This window comes from Canis lupus, chromosome 6 (assembly GCF_003254725.2).
Source record: "Canis lupus dingo isolate Sandy chromosome 6, ASM325472v2, whole genome shotgun sequence".
Taxonomy (NCBI): domain Eukaryota; kingdom Metazoa; phylum Chordata; class Mammalia; order Carnivora; family Canidae; genus Canis; species Canis lupus.
In genome coordinates this window covers 59,191,820-59,211,370 of record NC_064248.1, presented here as the reverse complement: position 1 = coordinate 59,211,370, position 19,551 = coordinate 59,191,820, and the positions used below count along the sequence as shown (strand labels likewise).

General features: G+C 38.0%; 1 protein-coding gene and 1 long non-coding RNA gene across 2 annotated transcripts in view; one reads left to right on the top strand and one right to left on the bottom strand.

Moving 5' to 3' along the window:
* Positions 1-354: 354 nt before the first annotated feature.
* On the bottom strand, positions 355-18,264 carry GBP1 (guanylate binding protein 1). The gene is given in 14 exon segments (XM_035718137.2): positions 355-2,336; positions 2,339-2,420; positions 3,013-3,206; positions 3,449-3,551; positions 4,328-4,540; positions 5,400-5,680; positions 6,565-6,807; positions 7,403-7,599; positions 7,872-7,981; positions 8,839-8,966; positions 11,273-11,481; positions 13,951-14,023; positions 16,977-17,089; positions 17,973-18,264. Coding segments are annotated over 11 exon segments (1,782 nt in total). The 5' UTR covers positions 11,463-11,481; positions 13,951-14,023; positions 16,977-17,089; positions 17,973-18,264; the 3' UTR covers positions 355-2,295.
* Positions 8,855-19,551, top strand: part of LOC118355079 (uncharacterized) — a 27,470-nt gene continuing 16,773 nt past the window's right edge. The window contains exon 1 of the long non-coding RNA XR_004816787.2: positions 8,855-8,985. This is a non-coding gene — a long non-coding RNA (uncharacterized LOC118355079). The remainder of the gene's footprint in view (positions 8,986-19,551) is intronic.

Here is a 19,551-nt window from a genome sequence, read left to right as displayed (position 1 = left end):
CTTATTTTTAAATGGTTATTAAAGAGACTACTATTTGGTTTTAAAGGCATATTTGTTCTTTCTACTATGAAATTTCTCTAGTTAATAAAAATATATTTTATTTAATTCTTTGTCGCAATGCAGCTTGGAAAAGAAAATACATAGCATATTTACCTAAACACCACGGGTCTGTATGCATACCTACACACATGCTGTGGGTCTCACCTGGTCTCTTAGGAAGTTGCAGTCAAGTAAAAAAAAAAAAAACTGCTTAGTTTCATATACTCAACTGTGGAAAGAAGCATTCATCACTTGATGGAATGTAAGGGGGTTCAATGGAATAATATGTCCCCATGCAATCAGAAGAAAGCAGGCTTATTAATATGGATTTAATGGCATTAGCTGTTTCCATACATTTTTCTCATGTTCTAATTCATTGAAACATTGTGTAATACTTTCAAGATCCTAACATACAATTTAATACACATTCCCTTACAAATGTAAACAACATAAGGCAGATACACAGAATTTGACCAATGATTTAATAGAGCAATAATCTGGAAACTATGGTTTGTGGGGACCACCTAATTTTTAAAATAAAGTTTTATTGGAACACAGCCATGCTCATTCATTTGTGTATTGTCTATGACTGCTTTCATACTACATGGTAGAGTTGAGCAGTTGAGATAGAAACTGTATAGTCCACAATGCCATGAATAATTATCATCTGGCCTTTTGGAGAAAAGTTAGCCAACCATTGCTATGAAGAGTCAAGCCTTATCTTTTGGTGAACACTGAAAGAAAAAAAGAACTATCACAAATAAAAAGCCTAGTGAAGAATATTTTATTTTCAGCCTGAAAATAACTTTTAGTCATTTTAAGAAACATCAGCCATTTACCCAGGACTTTAGAAAATTAGGATAAAGTCTATATATACTAAGTAATACCAAGAACATTACTTTGTTGATCAAAAAATATAAAAAACAATCTATAATTTCTTTGGGGAAAATCAGCAAACTTTCAAGTGCAGGCTGTTAAGAATAGGGAAAATACTGCCTAAGTTATAGGATTATAAATTATCTAATAATTTAGTTCAGTTTTCTAATATATTATTTGTCATCATTTAAGGTCCATCTTTGTGAATTATACACAATGCATAACTGTCATCATATTACTATGTTTAGCCCAGTGTCAATTATCTAAAATTCTTTTTTTTTAAAGGTTATTTATTTACTTATTTATGAGAGACACACACAGAGAGAGAGAGAGAGAGAGAGAGAGAGAGAGAGAGGCAGAGACACATGCAGAGGGAGAAGCAGGCTCCATGCAGGGAGCCCGACGTGGAACTCAATCCTGGGTCTCTGGATCACACCCTGGGTCAAAGGCAGCGCTAAACTGCTGAGCCACCCAGGCTGCCCACTTATCTAAAATTCTAAAGTGTCCCATTAAAGTTATAATTTGGGTGAATTGAGCAGGAAAGGAGAGTTTCCTTTTTTTGGCCAATTTCTTGATGACCCAGCCACTACTCATGCTAATGGTTTCTTCTATCTTCTTATGAAAATTCTGTAGTGATTCTAGATCTCTCTATATAAAGTGGTTTGCTTTAGCTTGGAATCCATCAGGGAGGATTGTCCATGGCCAGGGCCTAGTGATCACATAACTGCTCACAAATGGTGTAGTTGTGATACTACGGAAAACTGCACACCGTCTTCACTAGAAGCTAGGATGGTTGTCCCTAGTATTGAAACCCACTGTACACTTGGCCAAACTGATGCCCAACTATGTTCCTAAACTTTTACCTAAGACTTGGCTCAGTATCCATTTGTTAACTAGTGGTTACCCAGAGGAATAAACTGCTCCTGAATGGTACCAGCTCATACTTTCTATGTTGTTAGAGATATAAAATGGACCATTGTTATAGAACTTACAATTTTCTTTTTTTTTTTTTTTTTTTTTTTTTTAATTTTTATTTATTCATGATAGGCACACAGTGAGAGAGAGAGGCAGAGACACAGGCAGAGGGAGAAGCAGGCTCCATGCACCGGGAGCCTGACGTGGGATTCGATCCCGGATCTCCAGGATCGCGCCCTGGGCCAAAGGCAGGCGCCAAACCGCTGCGCCACCCAGGGATCCCAGAACTTACAATTTTCTTAGGAAGAGGGACATGGTTTTAATTATAGTACTGCAAGTCTTTGCAAATTTCTAGTGTTATAAAAATGCAAGACTTAATTACTTTCAAGTATAATGATATTTTTCCAAATTCAGAAATTATTTAAGTTACGTGTTGGGTAAGAGTAACCAGGAAAGCTCTGTTCTTTAGGTCTTCAGCTTATGACACATATTCTCCTTGGTCTTGCCATGTTCTGCTGAAGATTTTGTATCTCATTATGAAGTCGTTTGCTTTCGTTTTGAAATCCTTCCTTTAGTAGACGGGCTTGTTCCTATAAAAAGGGATAAATGGAGACTGAGTAAAGTGTAGCACTAAGTAAATCTGTAATTAATAGCTACTTTTCACATTCATAGATTTTTTTTTTTGATATTTAATTTCTTCTTGGCATTTTCTCTACCCTTAATTTTCATTAATTTCTCTTGGGCATCCTAGCTCTGTGATTACATTTCTACTAAGTGGTGAAGACAGTTCAGCTTTCCAAGCTGTGTGACCCTATAAAAGTGATTTGATGTTTTTTGAACTCTTGTTTCTTTTCCTAAGTAATAGAAACATAGTGGTTCTTGTTTCATATAGTGTTAAGCAAGAGATACATATAAGTGATTTTTTAGAAAGCCTAGCAGATAACAGCCACCACTGACTGAAAGATATACAAAGGACTAGATGTGACCTAACTGCAAATAAAATCTTTTAATAACCAGACAGAGGTAAAGGCCAGGTCAGGAAGGCAGACAGAAATTGAAAAGTGCAAGTGGCAAGCAAGGTCCTTCTTCTAGGCGTCATGTTCTCACTGCCACACTAAGATATGATCAGGGACAGTAGAGAGAAAAGAGAAAAACAAACCTCAGGGTAATGCAATTAAATACCTGAAGTTTCAAAGCTAGAGTTCTCTCTTGTTCTTCTAGCAACTGGATTCTATCCCTCTCCATCTTCTCAGTTAATTGTTTCACGTGCTCTTGATAACTCCTTTCTTTCTGTTCCATTATCTGCTGATTTTTCATTTGCATTTCCTCCAGTCTTTTTGTTGCAGCCTGTGCAGATTCAGCTTTCACACGTTCCACTGTGAGGAGGAAGAAGAAGAAGAAAAATGTACATGTGTAAACGTGTTTTCCCTTTCTTCCCAGCACACTCACCTGTCCTTGTGGCTACTCACTGCATATGCCCTGCTCAGAAATGTCTTTAGCAAGTAAGAGGCATCTTTGTTCTTTTTGCCCTAGTGTAAGGATCCCAGGCTTACCCCGTTAAATTTTTTAAAACTTTGAGTGCTCTAGAAGCTATTTAGTCTCTTGACTGGCTCCTCACCTTCAATCTCCTTTTCCTTTTCTGTGAGTGTCTGGTCTGTCTGTAGAATTGCATCGGTCATAGATTCCTTGGAATCCAAGTATTCCTGAAGAACCTCTTCAGCCTTAGGACCCAGAGAACACAGTTAGTAATAGGAATTGGCTAGAAACACTTGTTCCTGATTGTCTTCCCACCATCTTTTCCTCTAGGAATTGCTCCTATTGGTCCTGGTGTGCCTTGTGGTCAAGACTGCTGACCACAGATGCAGGCACTTGCACCAGGCTGGCCAATCATGGGAACTTACTAAGCAGAATCCTTTAAAAGAGACTGATATAGACACTGGGAAAAAGAGATTCTTTGTTCTTTCAGACTAAGGGCTCTAATTTTGGAGTTGTTGGTGTTGTGGTCCCCTATAGAGTGAGTTGCTGAAAAAGGAAGCCATCATGGAGAAAGCAGATCAGAGGAAAGGTGGAGGGAGAATAGGAAAGACAGAAGTGTTGGGTTGAGGAAAATAACAGAGAGACAGAAGATGACATTCCTTGAAATCTTGGATCCAGCTGTCCTTAAAGCCAACTTGTAGCCTAAATTGACAAATTAGCATTTTTGTTTAAGGGATCATCATCGAGTTTCTCTCCCTTATAGTATAAAGATCCAGCTGTAATAGTGAATTGCAATAACAACTTGGTGGTTAATCTGAAAATCAATTAATAACTCAATTATTAATTGAATATATTCTTGGATAGAGGACATATCTGATATAACAGGCTCTCTGTATATGTTTATTGAATGAAAGCAGGGATGCTGTTGTTCTTGTAATGTGTGCAATTATACTTGGTTATGTTGGTCTTTCAAAGAGGCATGTCAGCAGCTTTCCACAATCAGCAGGTAAATCTTGATTACCTGTATCCCCTTTCTAGGTTTCTGAAGGTACGTTTTCTTTAGCTCTTGTGTCTTCTGGATGAAGAGACGATACCCTCCCGGTTTGGAATAAACCCCTTGCTTCACAGAGTCTTCTAGAGGACCGAAAATTTCCTTAAGTAAATCTGAGCAACGATCTGTTGATGCTTGCAGGTTCTGTTTACAAAACTCATCTCTCTTTTTTTCTAGTTTGGCCTTTAATGTAAAAATAGGAAGTAAAAAGAATAACAGGGAAAAGACATTAGCTTGACCTTGGGATTTCTGGGAAGGCTTCTCAAAAATAAATCTATGACCCTAGAAAAAGTTACAGGCACCTTAACATGGCCCTATCCTTCCTCCTGCTCCTGACTTTTACAGAAGTCCCCTTTTCCTTGCAGATGAAGTTCAGAGAAGACGTTCCTAGCTTTTTTTTTTTTTTTTTTTTTTTTTTGCTACACCTTTAAGAGAGAAACTTCAGCTTTTCAAGTTGGACCAATGATTGCATATGGAATAAATGTGGCTCAACATAAGCTTGCATAAGATAATCAGGACTACAATTTGCTTTGCTTTTGACTAGAATATCAAATCAGTCTAATAATAGTAGGCATTTGATTGAAGCTCTAATTGTTACTTATATTTATTTAGTTAAATTATGGGGAAGATTATTATTTGTGAAAGAAAAATGTTTTAAAACTTTGAGTTCATCATGATAAACTTTGTTCTTCTTTTTATGATAATAACAAATAGTGGTTATCACCATTTTATTTTTTATTTTTAAAGATTTTATTTATTTATTCATGATAGTCACAGAGAGAGAGAGAGGCAGAGACATAGGCAGAGGGAGAAGCAGGCTCCATGCAGGGAGCCCGATGTGGGATTCGATCCGGGGTCTCCAGGATCGCGCCCTGGGCCAAAGGCAGGCGCCAAACCGCTGCGCCACCCAGGGATCCCGGTTATCACCATTTTAAAGTCTAGTAGGAATTCTCTCTCTCAAAAAAAAAAAATACCCATTTCATTTTCTGGTAGTACTTTGCTTTCCAAGACCCTTATCCATATAAACTTGAGAAAAAATTACCGCTAAGTCCTTTTGAAATAACTGGTCTATGTCTTTGAAGGAATTGCTCATGAAGAATTCAATGGCCTCTTTCTCACAGGCCCTGTGCAGGTCTAGCAGCTCCTGGAGGGTTTCTGTAGGAAGTTTCACCATCTGGTTCATCTGCTGGTCATAGTGGGCAATGGCCTTTTGCACTGCAGCTGCATTCTCAATCTGGGCCAAGGCCAGGACTGCATTCTCCATGCAGGGCAGATCCCCACTGCTGATGGCATTGACATAAGTCAGCACCAGGTTCTCTAGACCTACAAGTTGAGAACAAATGAGGATGCTTGTTGTAGGTGGGATGAGGAAACATTTTATTCTGTGTAATTCTGATCATATCTATTACCACTCATTTGTCTCACAGTATCAATGTCCTCAGATCACCTAGAAGCTGGCTAGAAATGCAAACTCTTATCCTCTGCCCCAGATCAACTGAATTAGACCCTCTTTCCTGGCAAGATGCCCAGGTGATATGTATATACATAAAAGGTTGAGAATTTCTGTTATAGATAGCATAGGCCTATGTTTATTGAGTGTTTGTAACCACTTTACCCCCAAGCACCATTAAGACAGGGACTACACCTCTCTCATTTATGTCTCTATCATCAGCCCTGGTCTGTGATGAATATTTGATCAATATTGTAGAACAAATCAAAAAGAGTCCTCAGTTTTGTTTACTCTGGCATAGTGTTGTCCAAGAGAACTTTCTGTGATGATGGAAGTGTTCTATGTGTGGCCTGCAGAATGTCATCCAGCTACTAGCCACATGTAGGTATGGACCTTTGAAATATAACTGTGTAATTTGAATTTTAAATATTTTTTAATTTTAATTAATTTAAAATTAATTTTAATTAATTTAACACTTGAAGTTGGATAGCCACACTTGAATAGTGGCTACCATATTGGGCAGTGCAGGTTCAATTAACTAGGGCAATTTTAAGAATTAGAGCCTTTTTTTCCTTTTCCTATCTTTTCTCACCCAAGAAAATTTGGCTAGTAAAATCTATTAGAAATGTTGGTGTTATTCAGAATTTAAATGATAATAGCAGTAGATTTGCATTTTTCAAAGCTAAAATCAGGTGGAGGTAATTCTACCTTCCTCTAATCTTAAAGATGAAAGAAAAAGACTGAGAAGAGGACTCACGAGGTCCATTGACTTTGATGCCTCCTGAAAGAGTTTTAGTTTTGGAATTGCTAAAGATGTAGGAACAGAAGACTGCAGCTTGTTGCACAAATTCAGGATCCAGCTCATCATCATGCATTGTCTCAAGCTGGCCTAGCTTCTTCCGGTGAGTGGGTCGATCAAAGATGAAACATTTCTTCTTTGGGAAGAATTTCCGGATACAGAGTCGGGGCAGATTAAAATTTTGGTCCTTTTGAGTGTTGCCTGCAGTAAGATAAAAAAGGCATTTCCCAAATATAGAAGCTTGCAAACTTTTTCTGTAAAGGGCTAAACAGTGATATTTTAGGCTTTGCAAGCCAGGTGGTATCTTTTCCAAGTACTCAGTTCTGCTGTTGCAGCATGAAAGCCGCCATAGACAATCTATAAATGAATGGACATAGCATTATTCCAATAAAACATTATGTACAAAGACAGCTGGCAGGCTGGATTGGCCATCATTTGCCTGTGGACCATAATTTGCCAACCCCCTGGACTAGAGCACTGTTCATGCTTCAATCTATTTTCTTCCAATCAATGCCTAATCTATTCCATATTCTTTAGCTAATCATAAGCCCTCAGCAGGGAAATAAATCAATCTGATAATAGCACAGGAAAAGATGAAAGAAAAAACTATTCTTAGAGAAGGAGAATATAATTTAAAATCAATTCTATTAATTCATATACCAAACAAGGATTACTTCTTAATGATAGCCAGCTAAGAATAAATAGAAAACTATAAATGTAAGAAAACTGTAAACGGAACACTAAAAGATGATAGTTTCTCATGTTATTTCCTTTTATTTCTACGTCTTCCTTTTACCTTGTTTAAGCTTGAGTGAAATCTCCAGGTACTCATCTGCTGTGATAGGTAGACCATCTGCTTCCAGCTCTAAGGAAAAATCCCTCAGCGTCCACACAAAATCTGGAAAGAAGCTCACGAAGTCAGCTGAATCTTCAATTCCATTGGCATCAGGGGAGGATTTCGCCCTGATTCGATCTGACAGCTCTGTCACATAGCTGAATAGCAAAATAAGGAAAACTGGCAGAAAAGAACTGTCCTCCATCCCATAATAGTTCCCCATATCTACAACCTTCATGTCACCTTTGTTTTTAACCCAAGTGTCAATTCTTCAGTGGGTACCTAGGATATTTCCCTTGCCCTTGAATGATTTCTTATGTTTTCTCTTTTTATGCTTGATTCACTAGGATTCACAGCTAAACAGCTGATTTTTAAACATAGGGCTCCCCGCCCCTTACACTGATCCTATTTTGAACAGCAAAAAGGATACTGCAGTTGGTCCATGGCCTGCTGGTTGATGGTTCCCATGCTATTGTACACAAAGGTGCTACTCAGAAGTATTGCTAGGGCAAAGATCCAGGAGTCATTCTGGTTGTTACCCTGGAAATCAGAACACATTTAGGCTGAGATTATGTTTCATTCTCCTGGTACTTCCCAGAATAGCAGTAAAAAGATACTCATTTTGCTAGTCTTTTTTAGATTAATGACCTTTATGAGAAAATCAAATCCAAACAAAAATGTGAGAGGGACTTGAATTTTGGATCATTTTGTGATTAGCATCTTTACATTGATTCTCACTAGGTTCTCTTATGATCACTGGCAGATAATTACAAGACAAATAGTCAAGGTTGGTGGGCATTCTAAGAATTTAAGTTTAAAATTTTCTTTTCCTATTCTATAGCAAAATTGACTTATATAAGAATAATAATACGTGTGGCAACTTTACTGAGCAATTATTATGCACCTATTTTCCATTACTTATCATATTCAAAACAGTACTATGAGGCAAATATAGATCTATTACATCTGTTTTACAGATTTAGAAAGCTGAGGCTAAAGAGGTCAAACTATTTGCCAAGGCCACTGAGTTAGTGACAGGGTTATATTTAAACACAAGGGTGTGGGGTTTCAGAACCTAAATTCTTAACTAAAATTCTCTGCAGGATTGAATTCATGACACTGATTTTATTTGTACTACCTTTATGCATCTAGGTTAACTGGCTTAGCATACAGCCTATTGTTAATGATTAGAATACTACCTACTGACCACTATGATCTTCCAGGATTATGTCTTAAGAATATTTTCCTGATGCCTGGTTGCTAAACTTGGTCTTAGGGCACATAAATGGAAATGAAAAAACATATTAAGTGCAAGCTCTTATTTAAAAAAAATTAAATAGTGTAGAGAATATTCAGGGATGAGGGTCTTATTCCAGAATGGAATCCTTAACCCTTACCTTCTCTACATCTCCCAGGCCCTCAGTGTCCAGAAGAACTAAAGTGTGGCTTGGCTTCTGGGGATGAGGCACACACCACATCCAGATTCCTTTGGTGTGAGACTGCACTGTGGAGCCCAGAGAAAAGCCTGCAAGGGCGAGTGGGGGGTAAGAAGGTGGAATTTTAATGGTAGATGGATATAGAAATCCTACAATGTAACATAAAAAACCAACGTCATTAAAAAATGAGCAAAGCCTCAGAATAAATCCCACTTGATTGTGATGAATAATCCTAAGAGATGCTGAATGCTAGGAAACTGAGGTGGGAAGGTGGGTGGGGGAAGGGATAATTGGGTGATGGGTGTTAAAGAGGGCACTTGAGGAGTGCCTGGGTGGCTCAGTTGGTTGGGCGTCTGCCTTCAGCTTGGGTCATGATCCCAGGGTCCTGGGATTGAGTCACACATCAGAATTCCTGCTCACTGAGGAGCCTGCTTTTCCCTCTCCTTCTGCCTGCTGCTCCCCTGCTTGTATGCTCTCTTTCTGTCAAATAAATGAATAAAATCTTCTAAAAAAGAGCATTTGATGTAATGAGCACTGGATGAATCACTAAATTCTGCCTCTGAAACTAATTAAAATTTATTAATATATTTATTTTAAGATTTCATTTATTTATTCATAAGAGACACAGAGAGAGGCAGAGATATAGGCAGAGGGAGAGGCAGGCTCCCTGCGGGGGCGGGGGGTAGGGGCTGATGTGGGACTTGATCCCAGGACCCTGGGATTACAACCTGAGCTGAAGGCAGACGCTCAAACACTGAGCCACCCAGGTGCCCCTAAATTTTTTTTTTAATGAAAAAAGGACTTGAATAGATATTTCTCCAAAGAAAATATACAAATGACCAATAAACAAATGAAAAGATGTTCAACATCATTAGTCATTAGGGAAATAACAAATCAAACCACAGTAAGAAACTACTTCACACTCATGATAACCACTATCAAAAAAACAAAAGTGATAAGTTTTGGGGAGGATGTGGAGATATTATAAACCTTGTGTGTTTCTGCTGGGAATGTAAAGTGGTGCAGTTACTGCAGAAAACAGTATCATTTCTTAAAAATTAAGCACAGAATTACCAAATGATTCAGTAATTCTACTTCCGGATATATACCCCCAAAAAAGCAAAAATGGGGACTTGAACAGATATTTGTACCCTCATGTTTTTAGCAGCATTATTCATAATAGCCAAAAGGTGGAAGCAACCCAAGGGTCAAATCGGATAAACAACGGATAAACAAATACGTATGCACATAGAGTTGTTCAGCCTTAAAAAGGAAGAGAATTCTGACACATGGTACAGCATTGATGAACTTTGAAGACATTATGTTAAGTAAAATAAGCAAAACACAAAAGGACAAGTAATGTCTGATTCCTTTTTTTTTTTTTAAAGATTTTATTTATTTATTCATGAGGGACACAGAGAGAGAGGCAGAGACATAGGCAGAGGGAGAAGCAGGCTCCATACAGGGAGTCTGGTATGGGACTCCATCCTAGGACCCCAGGATCACACCCTGGGCCAAAAGGTGGCGCTAAACCGCTGAGCCACTCCGGGATCCCCTGCCTGATTCCTCTTAAATGAGATTCCTAGAGTAGTCAAATTCATAGAGACAGAATATAGAATGGTGGTTACCGAGGGCTGGGGAGTTATTGTTTAATGGGAACAGAGTTTCTGTTGGGGAAGGTGAAAAAATTACGGTGATGGGTAGTGGCAATGGTTGCATAACAGTGTGAATTTACATAATGCCACAGAACTGTATGTATGTACATTTTAAAATGATTACAATGGTAAATTTTATGTTATGTATATTTTACAACAGTAAAAAAAAGACCCAATACAGACTAATACAGACTTAAACATTCTTTGAATCTTAATGATCAATGGAAATTTCCTTTCACTACACAGTGTAGTAAATGTCTTATAGTTTATTATTATGTACATTAATTATTTTTTATTATTGCATTAGTCTATGAAAGAAACCATTATGCTTTTATTTATTTATTTATTTTTAATTTTTTAATTTATTTATGATAGTCACACAGAGAGAAAGAGAGAAAGAGGCAGAGACATAGGCAGAGGGAGAAGCAGCCTCCATGCACCGGGAGCCCGACGTGGGACTCAATCCCAGGTCTCCAGGATCGCGCCCTGGGCCAAAGGCAGGCGCTAAACCGCTCTGCCACCCAGGGATCCCCCATTTATGCTTTTAAAAGGGGAAACTAAAGCAGAGTGGAAAGAGAGATGACTTGCCTCTTTCAGACCATAGTGAAGATAGGAGCATAACTTTGGATTGAAAGATAACTTTCAGTATTTCTTTGCATCTCTAACTTTCTTTCCATGCTCCATGCTGGCAGTGTGGGTGGACAGAAGGGACTAAGCAGAGCTTTGTTGGTGCCACTTACCCTTGTTCTTCCCAGCCAGCTTGTTCATCAGGTAGGATTTGCCTGTGCGGTAGAGGCCCACAATAGCCACCACCACAAGAGGATTCTTAATGCCTGACAGGATCTCCAAAGCTTCCTGATTAGCCAGCAGTTGCTCTTCAGTGTTCTTAATGAGGCACACTGGAGCGGACATGTGGATCTCTGAGTCCATGTTGAGAGTGTTCCCTGATCTGTAAGGGAAGCGATGGGTTGAATTAAAATTTCCAGTTTAAGTAGATCAAAAATTTTACCAGCTTATTTTACTTTCAGAAGCTAGAGTACATGATGTGATGAGCACTGGGTGTTATACACAACTGATGAATTATTGAAAACAACATCTGAAACTAACGATGTACTATAATGTTGGCAAATTGAATTTAAATTAAAATAAAAACAATGTTTTAAAGGAAGCTAGAGTCCTCAATTTACACAAATGGCCAAAAGTTTGCTGTCAACACTGAGATAGATGGGAGTAATATCTGTATTTTAGAAAGTTAGAGAAGTATTGTCAAAGCAGTTCATTGAAAAAATATTGGTGTGACAGGATCTTAGGAGCATTCAGCCACTCTGATAAACAAAATCATTCATTTAATTCACCATGGAAAATTTCCATTTGGATTCTCATTAAAAAGTTAGAGTAAACTTTAAATGGAAATTAGAATAGAATTTAGAGGGACTTATTTGATATCCTGATTATATGTAAAAAGTCAATGTTAATTTATTTATTCATTAAGTCTTACTATGAATAGACTTTCATACATCATTTCATGTATGCCCTTTGAACAGCTCCCAGAGATTTTAAGTGTTTTTATCTTCTGTAGTTATGCTTATTTTGCTGGAGTGAGGGTCCACAGAGCTTCTCACCCTGCCATTCCAAAAGTGGAACCAATATAACTTACTTTTGCAAATTTTATAAAAATACATGATCACGTGAGACACATGACTAGAGAACTTTCCAAAGCTTTGGTGCAGGTTTGTGTAAGCAAGGGGCCTTTAAATTTAAGCTTCATTAGCCTCACAGTAAATTAGCCTTAAATACATGAGGGGCTACAAGTGCACAATTGGAAACAATATGGCTAAAAATTATGTTATATGTATGTATATATGTACACAAACATATACACACATATATGAGTAGGGAACAAAAGACTATGAAATAAGGATTAAAAGATCAGGAGGTAGAGGAGCCTGGAGAGATGGACACACCTAGATAACAGCCACATCAGTGTAATTAAACCAAAATGAACCAAAGACCAGCAGAACAGACTGTCCACAGTTAATCGAAGAGAGGAGACCACATTGAAAACGGTACAAAAGGGTGAAGTCTGGTTGGAAACCAAAGTAAGATGCAAGACTAACCACAGGCAGGAGGGATACCACAAATACAGAGATGGGAGGGGAAAAGACCCCCCCGTCAGGCATCCCAGACATAAGGGACCTGCACTGGGAATACAAGTCCCCATTACATCAGCTTTGACAATCAGAGGAGCTTAACTTCTTGAGTTTTTACAATCAGTGGGGTTTAACATCAGGAACTTTAAAAGGCTTGGCTCTGAGAGAGCCTGGAGTGTGATAGAAAACTGAGTTCCCACTCTTAAAGAGCCAAAATAACAAACAACCCCAGTAAGATACATCATAGAAACAGCAGTTTGGGAGGCACCTGGGGTATATGAAATTATTTACTAATCCCAGAATGTGCACAGGAGAGGCAAGGATCTTTAGGAGACTTTTCCAAGAACAAAAGAACTGGTGGATGCCTTTTCTCTCTTTCAACCCCAGGCTAGATACTTGGACACCTGCGGTAACTAGTGTGAACATTTACAATCTAGTTTGCTAACACCACATACCCTGTTCTCCTGTAGATTCCCCCCCTCCAGTCCACCCCACTCAAGAGGAGTTCCTCCATAGTTCTCTAGCTAGGTCTCATTCTTCGAGAAGCCCTGACACTTGCCAGTACCAGTCCAAAGTACCCGAAGGTAACTGCACACACCACTTTAACTGCATCCTCCTGGGTCTGATCTGACTGCTAGCTCTGCCCACCAAGAAAAACTTCATAGGGGTAGCACAGAGAACCCTGTGGTTTGGGGTCACTACAAACCCAACAGACAGACTGGGGATCAAACATCTGATCTGACTGCAGATCCTGCTCACAAATGAAAGCCTCTCAGAAAACAATGCAGGAAGAGCAACCTGCAGTTCAGTGCAACCACAGTTCTGGCAAATGGGCTGAAGGCAACCATCTGGTCTGACCTAACTGTAACCCAAGGCTGCCCCAAATTGGCCCCTTAACAGACAGAGACCAAACCTTGCTCATAACAAGGCAAAGACATTGTAGACAACTTACTGAAGGCAAGCATGGCTCAACCACAATAGAAGAATTCCTACAACACACATAGGAGGCACCCCTGCCAAGTTCTAGTGAACAGGGGTCATTGCACCATTTATGGGACCTCTTCTTCATTAGGCAACTACTTTCAAGATTAGGAGATATAACTGACTTTCCTAATACATAAAAACAGAGAGCTAGACAAAATGAGGAGACAGAGGACTATGTCCTAGATAAAAGGACAAGATAAAATTAGAGTAAAAGAGCTAAATGAAATGGAGATAAGCAATAAACCCAATGGAGATTTCAAAATAATGATCATAAAGATACTTACTGGACTTGAGAAAAGACTGGAGGATCTCAGTGAGACAAACAAATGGAAAGATATTCCATTGAGTATATTCCATCTTCATTGATTGGGAAAATAAATACTGTTAAAATTTCCATACTATCTAAAGAAATCTATAGATTTAATGCATTTTTTATCAAATTACAAATAGCATTTTTCACAGAACTGGAACAATCCTAAAATTTGTATGGTTCTACAAATAGCCAAGGCAATTTTAAGAAAGAAGAACAAAACTGGAGGGATCAGAATCTTGGATTTCAAGATATACTATAAAGCTGCAGTAATCAAAACAGTATGGTACTGGCACAAAAAGAGACACATAGATCAATAGAACAGAATAGAGAATCCAGAAATAAACTCATGCTTTTAGGCCAATTGATCTATAACAAAGGAGACAAGAATACGCAATGGGAAAAGTGCCTGCGTGGCTCAGTTAATCAACTGAGCATTTGGCTCTTGATTTCGACTCAGGTCATGGGGTCATGGGATTGAGCACCGCATTGCGTTCCATGCTGGGCAGGAAGCCTGCTTGGGATCTCTCTCTCTATCCCTCCCCCACGCATGTACTCTCTCTCTAAAATAAATAACTCTTTAAAAGAAAAAGAATATGCAACTGGAAAAGGATGTTTCTTCAACAAATGGTGTTGGGAAAACTGGACAGATATATGTAGAAGAATGAAACTGGGCCATTTTCTTATACCATGCACAAAAATAAACTCAAAAATGGATTAAACACCTAAACATGAGATGTGAAGCCACAGAATTGTAGGAAAAAAGATAGGCAGTAATTTCTTTGCCATCAACTGTAGAAACATTTTTCTCCAGAGGCAAGTGAAACAAAAGCAAAAATGAACTATTCGGACTACATTGAAGTAAAACTTGCACGGTGAAGGAAACCATCAACAAAACAAAAAGACAACTTACTGAATTGGAAAAGATATTTGTAAATGACATATCTGATAAAGGGCTAATATCCAAAATATATATAAAGAACTTATAAATTCAATATCAAAAAACCAATAATCCAATAAAAAATGGGATGGACATAAGACATGAATAGACATTTCTCCAAAGAAGACAGAGATGGCCAACAGACACATGCAAAGATGCTCAACATCATTCATCATTAGGGAAATGCAAATCAAAACTACAATGGGATATCACCTTATACCTGTTAGAATAGCTAAAATAAAAAACTCAAGAAACAAGTGTTGGCAAGGATGTGGAGAAAAGAATTCTTGGTGCATTCTTGGTGGGAATGCAAACTGTGTGTAGCCACTGTGGAATAGAGGTACCCTGAAGATTAAAAATAGAACTACCATATGATCCAGTAATTCTACTACTGGGTTTTTACCCAAAGAAAACAAAAACACTAATTTGGACAGTTATATGTACCCTAAACATGAGATGTTTACTGTAGCATTATTTACAATAGCCAAGATATGTTTACTGTAGCATTATTTACAATAGCATTATTTACAATAATGGCATTTACTGTAGCATTATTTACAATAGCCAAGATATGGAAGCAACCCAAGTGTCCATCTATAGATGAGTAGATACAGGGGATAAAGAGGAAGTGGTATATAAAATATATTAACTATACCATTAATATCATGGAATACTACTTAGCCATAAAAAGAATGAGATCTTGCCATTTCCAACAACATGGGTGGATCTAGAGAATATTATGTTAAGTGAAATAAGTCAGTCAGAGAAAGACAAATAAAAAATACAAATATGATTTCCCTCATATGCAGAATTAATTTAAGAAACAAAGCAAACAAAGCAAAAAAGAGAAAAACAAAAAACAGACTCAAATATAGAGAACAAACTGGAAGTTGTTAGAGGCAATGGGGGTGAAATATGGGTGAAATATGTAAATGGAATTAAGGGTGTACTTATTGTGTTGAGCCCTGAGTAATGTATAGAATTGTTGAATCATTTGTACATCTGAAGCTAAAAAAAAAAAAAAAAAATCAGGAGGTAGATCAGGAGAGGTAAAGGGAAATTGTCCAAAGAAAACACTTGTATTTTCAGCCATACACTTCTAGGTTTTGTTTTGTCTTGCTCTTCTATTTGATAGAAAAGGAGAAGCATGGAAGAGGAGGGGGAGAGGAATGAGAAATGAGGGGAAAGAAGAAGGTGAAACTGAAAGGGAAAGAGAGTTATCAGATGAGGAGATGATGAATAAAGCTCATGCTGAACCAAGGAATTCAGGGCAGAAGTTTCCACAAAGCAAATCAGAACTGCTTGAGAGCATAGAGAGGTCAAGGCAAGCAAAGATGTTGCCTGTAGTGACACATCACACTTGATTCTCTAAAGAGGAAATTCTTTAGTAAAATAGGACTGCAGATTCCACTTGTAAGGATTAAAGAATAAGCTGGCACTACGAAATTGAATCTACTGAACCTGGGCTATTTCTAAAGGAAGAAATATACTTGGAAACAAAGTTCAAGTGTGTGATTAAAAAGTAGAGGGTTTTTATAAATCTTCATCTTTCATTTTGGGTTTCCATCTTTTCTTTCATTGTCTTTAACAGTGTCAGTGGTTGTTTACACTGCACCTCATTGACTACTCTTCCCTTCTCATGAATATAACATATTTCAGTTGCCTTTCAGTTTCTTAGCTGCAGTCAGCAAGTTACATCAAAGACAATGGCAATTTACTTGTGTCCCCAGTCAACACAGACAATGTCAGCAAAGAGAAGGACAATCCTAATGCATTTCAAACTTCATTTAGCCCCATGTCTACCAGTGCCTAATTCTGCACAAGCACAGTGGGAACAGGTAGGAACATACTACCAACTGATAACACCAATATCTTATCATCTGACCTGTGTCCCACAGCAGGCTCACCTGCAGCCTGTCCTGATGCTGGTCACGTCTTAAGAAAATTATAAATTCCCCTTCGCATCCCCCATCCAACCTTATCATGAGCTCTGTTTCCCAGAGAAAAGTTCCTTTCAAGATGAAAAGAAGGCTGCTTTAATGAGAAAGTGGAGTTCTTACCTCTTTTTTTCTCTCCTCAGTTAGGTGGAGGGGTTTCTGTTACTTCTCTGTCTCTCACTGGATTGTGGATCTTTTATTTCACCTATTCAGTGTCATTGGAATTTCCAGATGTCCTTTAAAGACAAAAATAGAAGTAAAGCAATGGCCATAACAGACTTTATAGTAACATGAAAATGAAAGCACTGAACACAAAGCAATAAACTCAATGACCATAAAAGGAATTCCTGGAAGTTAAGCCAATGAGAAGGTATGTGGGCTTAACACAATTTCTCAGTCAGAACTTTCACATTTCTTTGGAAGATATTTTAGAGAACATTTGCTGATTTTTAAAAATCTCTGTCAGATATTTAAATATAATGAAATGGATCTCAGAGTTGGGGTTCAGTTTGAGGAACTCAGAATGAGGAAGCAATTGTGTTAATTTTTAGGTCTAATTTCTTTAAGTAATGAACACACTTACAGGGGACCTGGCTTCTCATTTATACATACAGTAAGTGAGGAAAATGTCATGCCTCACACACAAACACCCAGCACCCGGCACTAATCCCCAGTGCACAGTTAGGAAGAGGCTCCATCTATTGCACACATGCTCCAGACTCTATGCTGAGTGCTTTACATGGGTTTCATAACTTATATCGCATGCTAAACATTTCCCCATGGTTTTATAGAAACTGATGTGCAGAAGGGTTGAATGTCTTAACCCAAATCACAGGACTATAAGTAATCTGAACTGAATCATCCTTGACCCCAAGCCCTCTTACTAAACTTCTTCACTCTACTGCCTTTCAAGGTTTCCTGATGAATAGCAATAGAAGTAGGAGCTTTATCTCATTATTGTTTTTTTGTGTGTTACTCTTCCTGTTTGCAATCATGCAAAATAAGTGACACTGTCTTCATCTTACAGTGAAAACAAGGAGACTTGAGGGATCGTAATATGCCTGTCCATATTCACTAAGCAAGTCATGGGGGTGAGAATCAAATTTAAAGTCTTTTTACCTTTAAACTCTGCTTTTTCCTCCTCTTCTTCCTCCTCCTCCTCCACATTGTTTCTGAAACAAAGGAATAGGGAAATGAGGCAAAAGGGAGAGATTTTCCAGGTTCTCTGCTGATCCCAGATATTTCTCTACCTCTGGAAGCCAGAGTGAGAAAATTAACAAATAGAATTGAACCCTTTCTTTACTTGTCCCTTTTTGCATTATCTTTTCAAATGTCTCTGAGTAAGTAGCGCTTCAATTTGTTTTGAAAAGTATGACTTCCCTAAGTCTTTCCGTTGCTGGTACACACTTAGTTTCTTCCTGCCTTACTGGTCTGGGTGTGGTAGTTTTGCAGATCTGAAACTTCCTTTTTTTTTTTTTTTTAATTTAAAAGATTTTATTTATTTATTCATGAGAGAGAGAGAGAGGGAGGCTGAGACACAGGCAGAGGGAGAAGCAGGAGAAGCAGGCTCCCTACAGGAAGTCAGATGTGGGACCCAACCCCGGGACTCTGGGATTATGCCCCAAGCCAAAGGCAGATGCTCAACTGCTGAGCCACCCAGGTGTCCCGCTTTCTTTCTTTTTCTTTCTTTCTTTCTTTCTTTCTTTCTTTCTTTCTTTCTTTCTTTCTTTCTTTCTTTCTTTCTTTCTTTCTCTTTCTTTCTTTCTTTCTTTCTTTCTTTCTTTCTTTCTTCTTTCTTTCTTTCTTTCTTTCTTTCTTTCTTTCTTTCTTCTTTCTTTTTTTTTTTTTTATCTGAAACTTTCTTATCCTTGATCTTGGCAAGATTGGTCCCCTCCTATTCTACTCGTATTCTGGGAGCCCTTTGCCAGTCTCCCATCATGTCACCTTGATTTTTTTCCCCTTATGATTACCTGAAATTGAAGTTCATAAAAGCAGGTAACTCATATATTCACAGCACCTACAATCAGGTTTGGCAGAGAGCAGAAGTTCAATAGCTATTATGTGACTAAATATAAAATGGCCCCAACTATGAAAGAAACACTACACTTTTGCCAATTTGGATATACAAACTTATTGAAGTGTGGAAAAAAATAGTAAAATGCCTATATAAAGCATTTGTTTGCTAATTTCATTACACATGTTTAAAATTAAATATCACATGTATTTGCAATACAGATATATTTTCTTACACTTTATTTATTTATTTTTTTAAAGATTTTATTTATTTATTCATAGAAACACAGCTAGAGAGAGAGAGGCAGAGACACAGGCAGAGGGAGAAGCAGGCTCCATGCAGGGAGCCTGATGTGGGACTCGATCTCAGGTCTCCAGGATCACGCCCTGAGCTGCAGGCAGCGCTAAACCTCTGCGCCACCTGGGCTGCTCTTTCTTACACTTTATAAAATAAGTTTTTCAACTCTTCCCATTCTTTTTTTTTTTTTTTAACATTTATCTTCATCATTATTAAAGCTATTTTAAAATCATTTAACTCATATTTTTTCAGACACATCATTCTTCTGTCAAATAATTTGAACTATTTAAAATATCTGTGGGATACCTGGGTGGCTCTGTCAGTTAAGTGTCCAACTCTTTCTTGGTTTTGGCTCAAGTCATCACCTTGTAGTTGTGAGATCCAGCT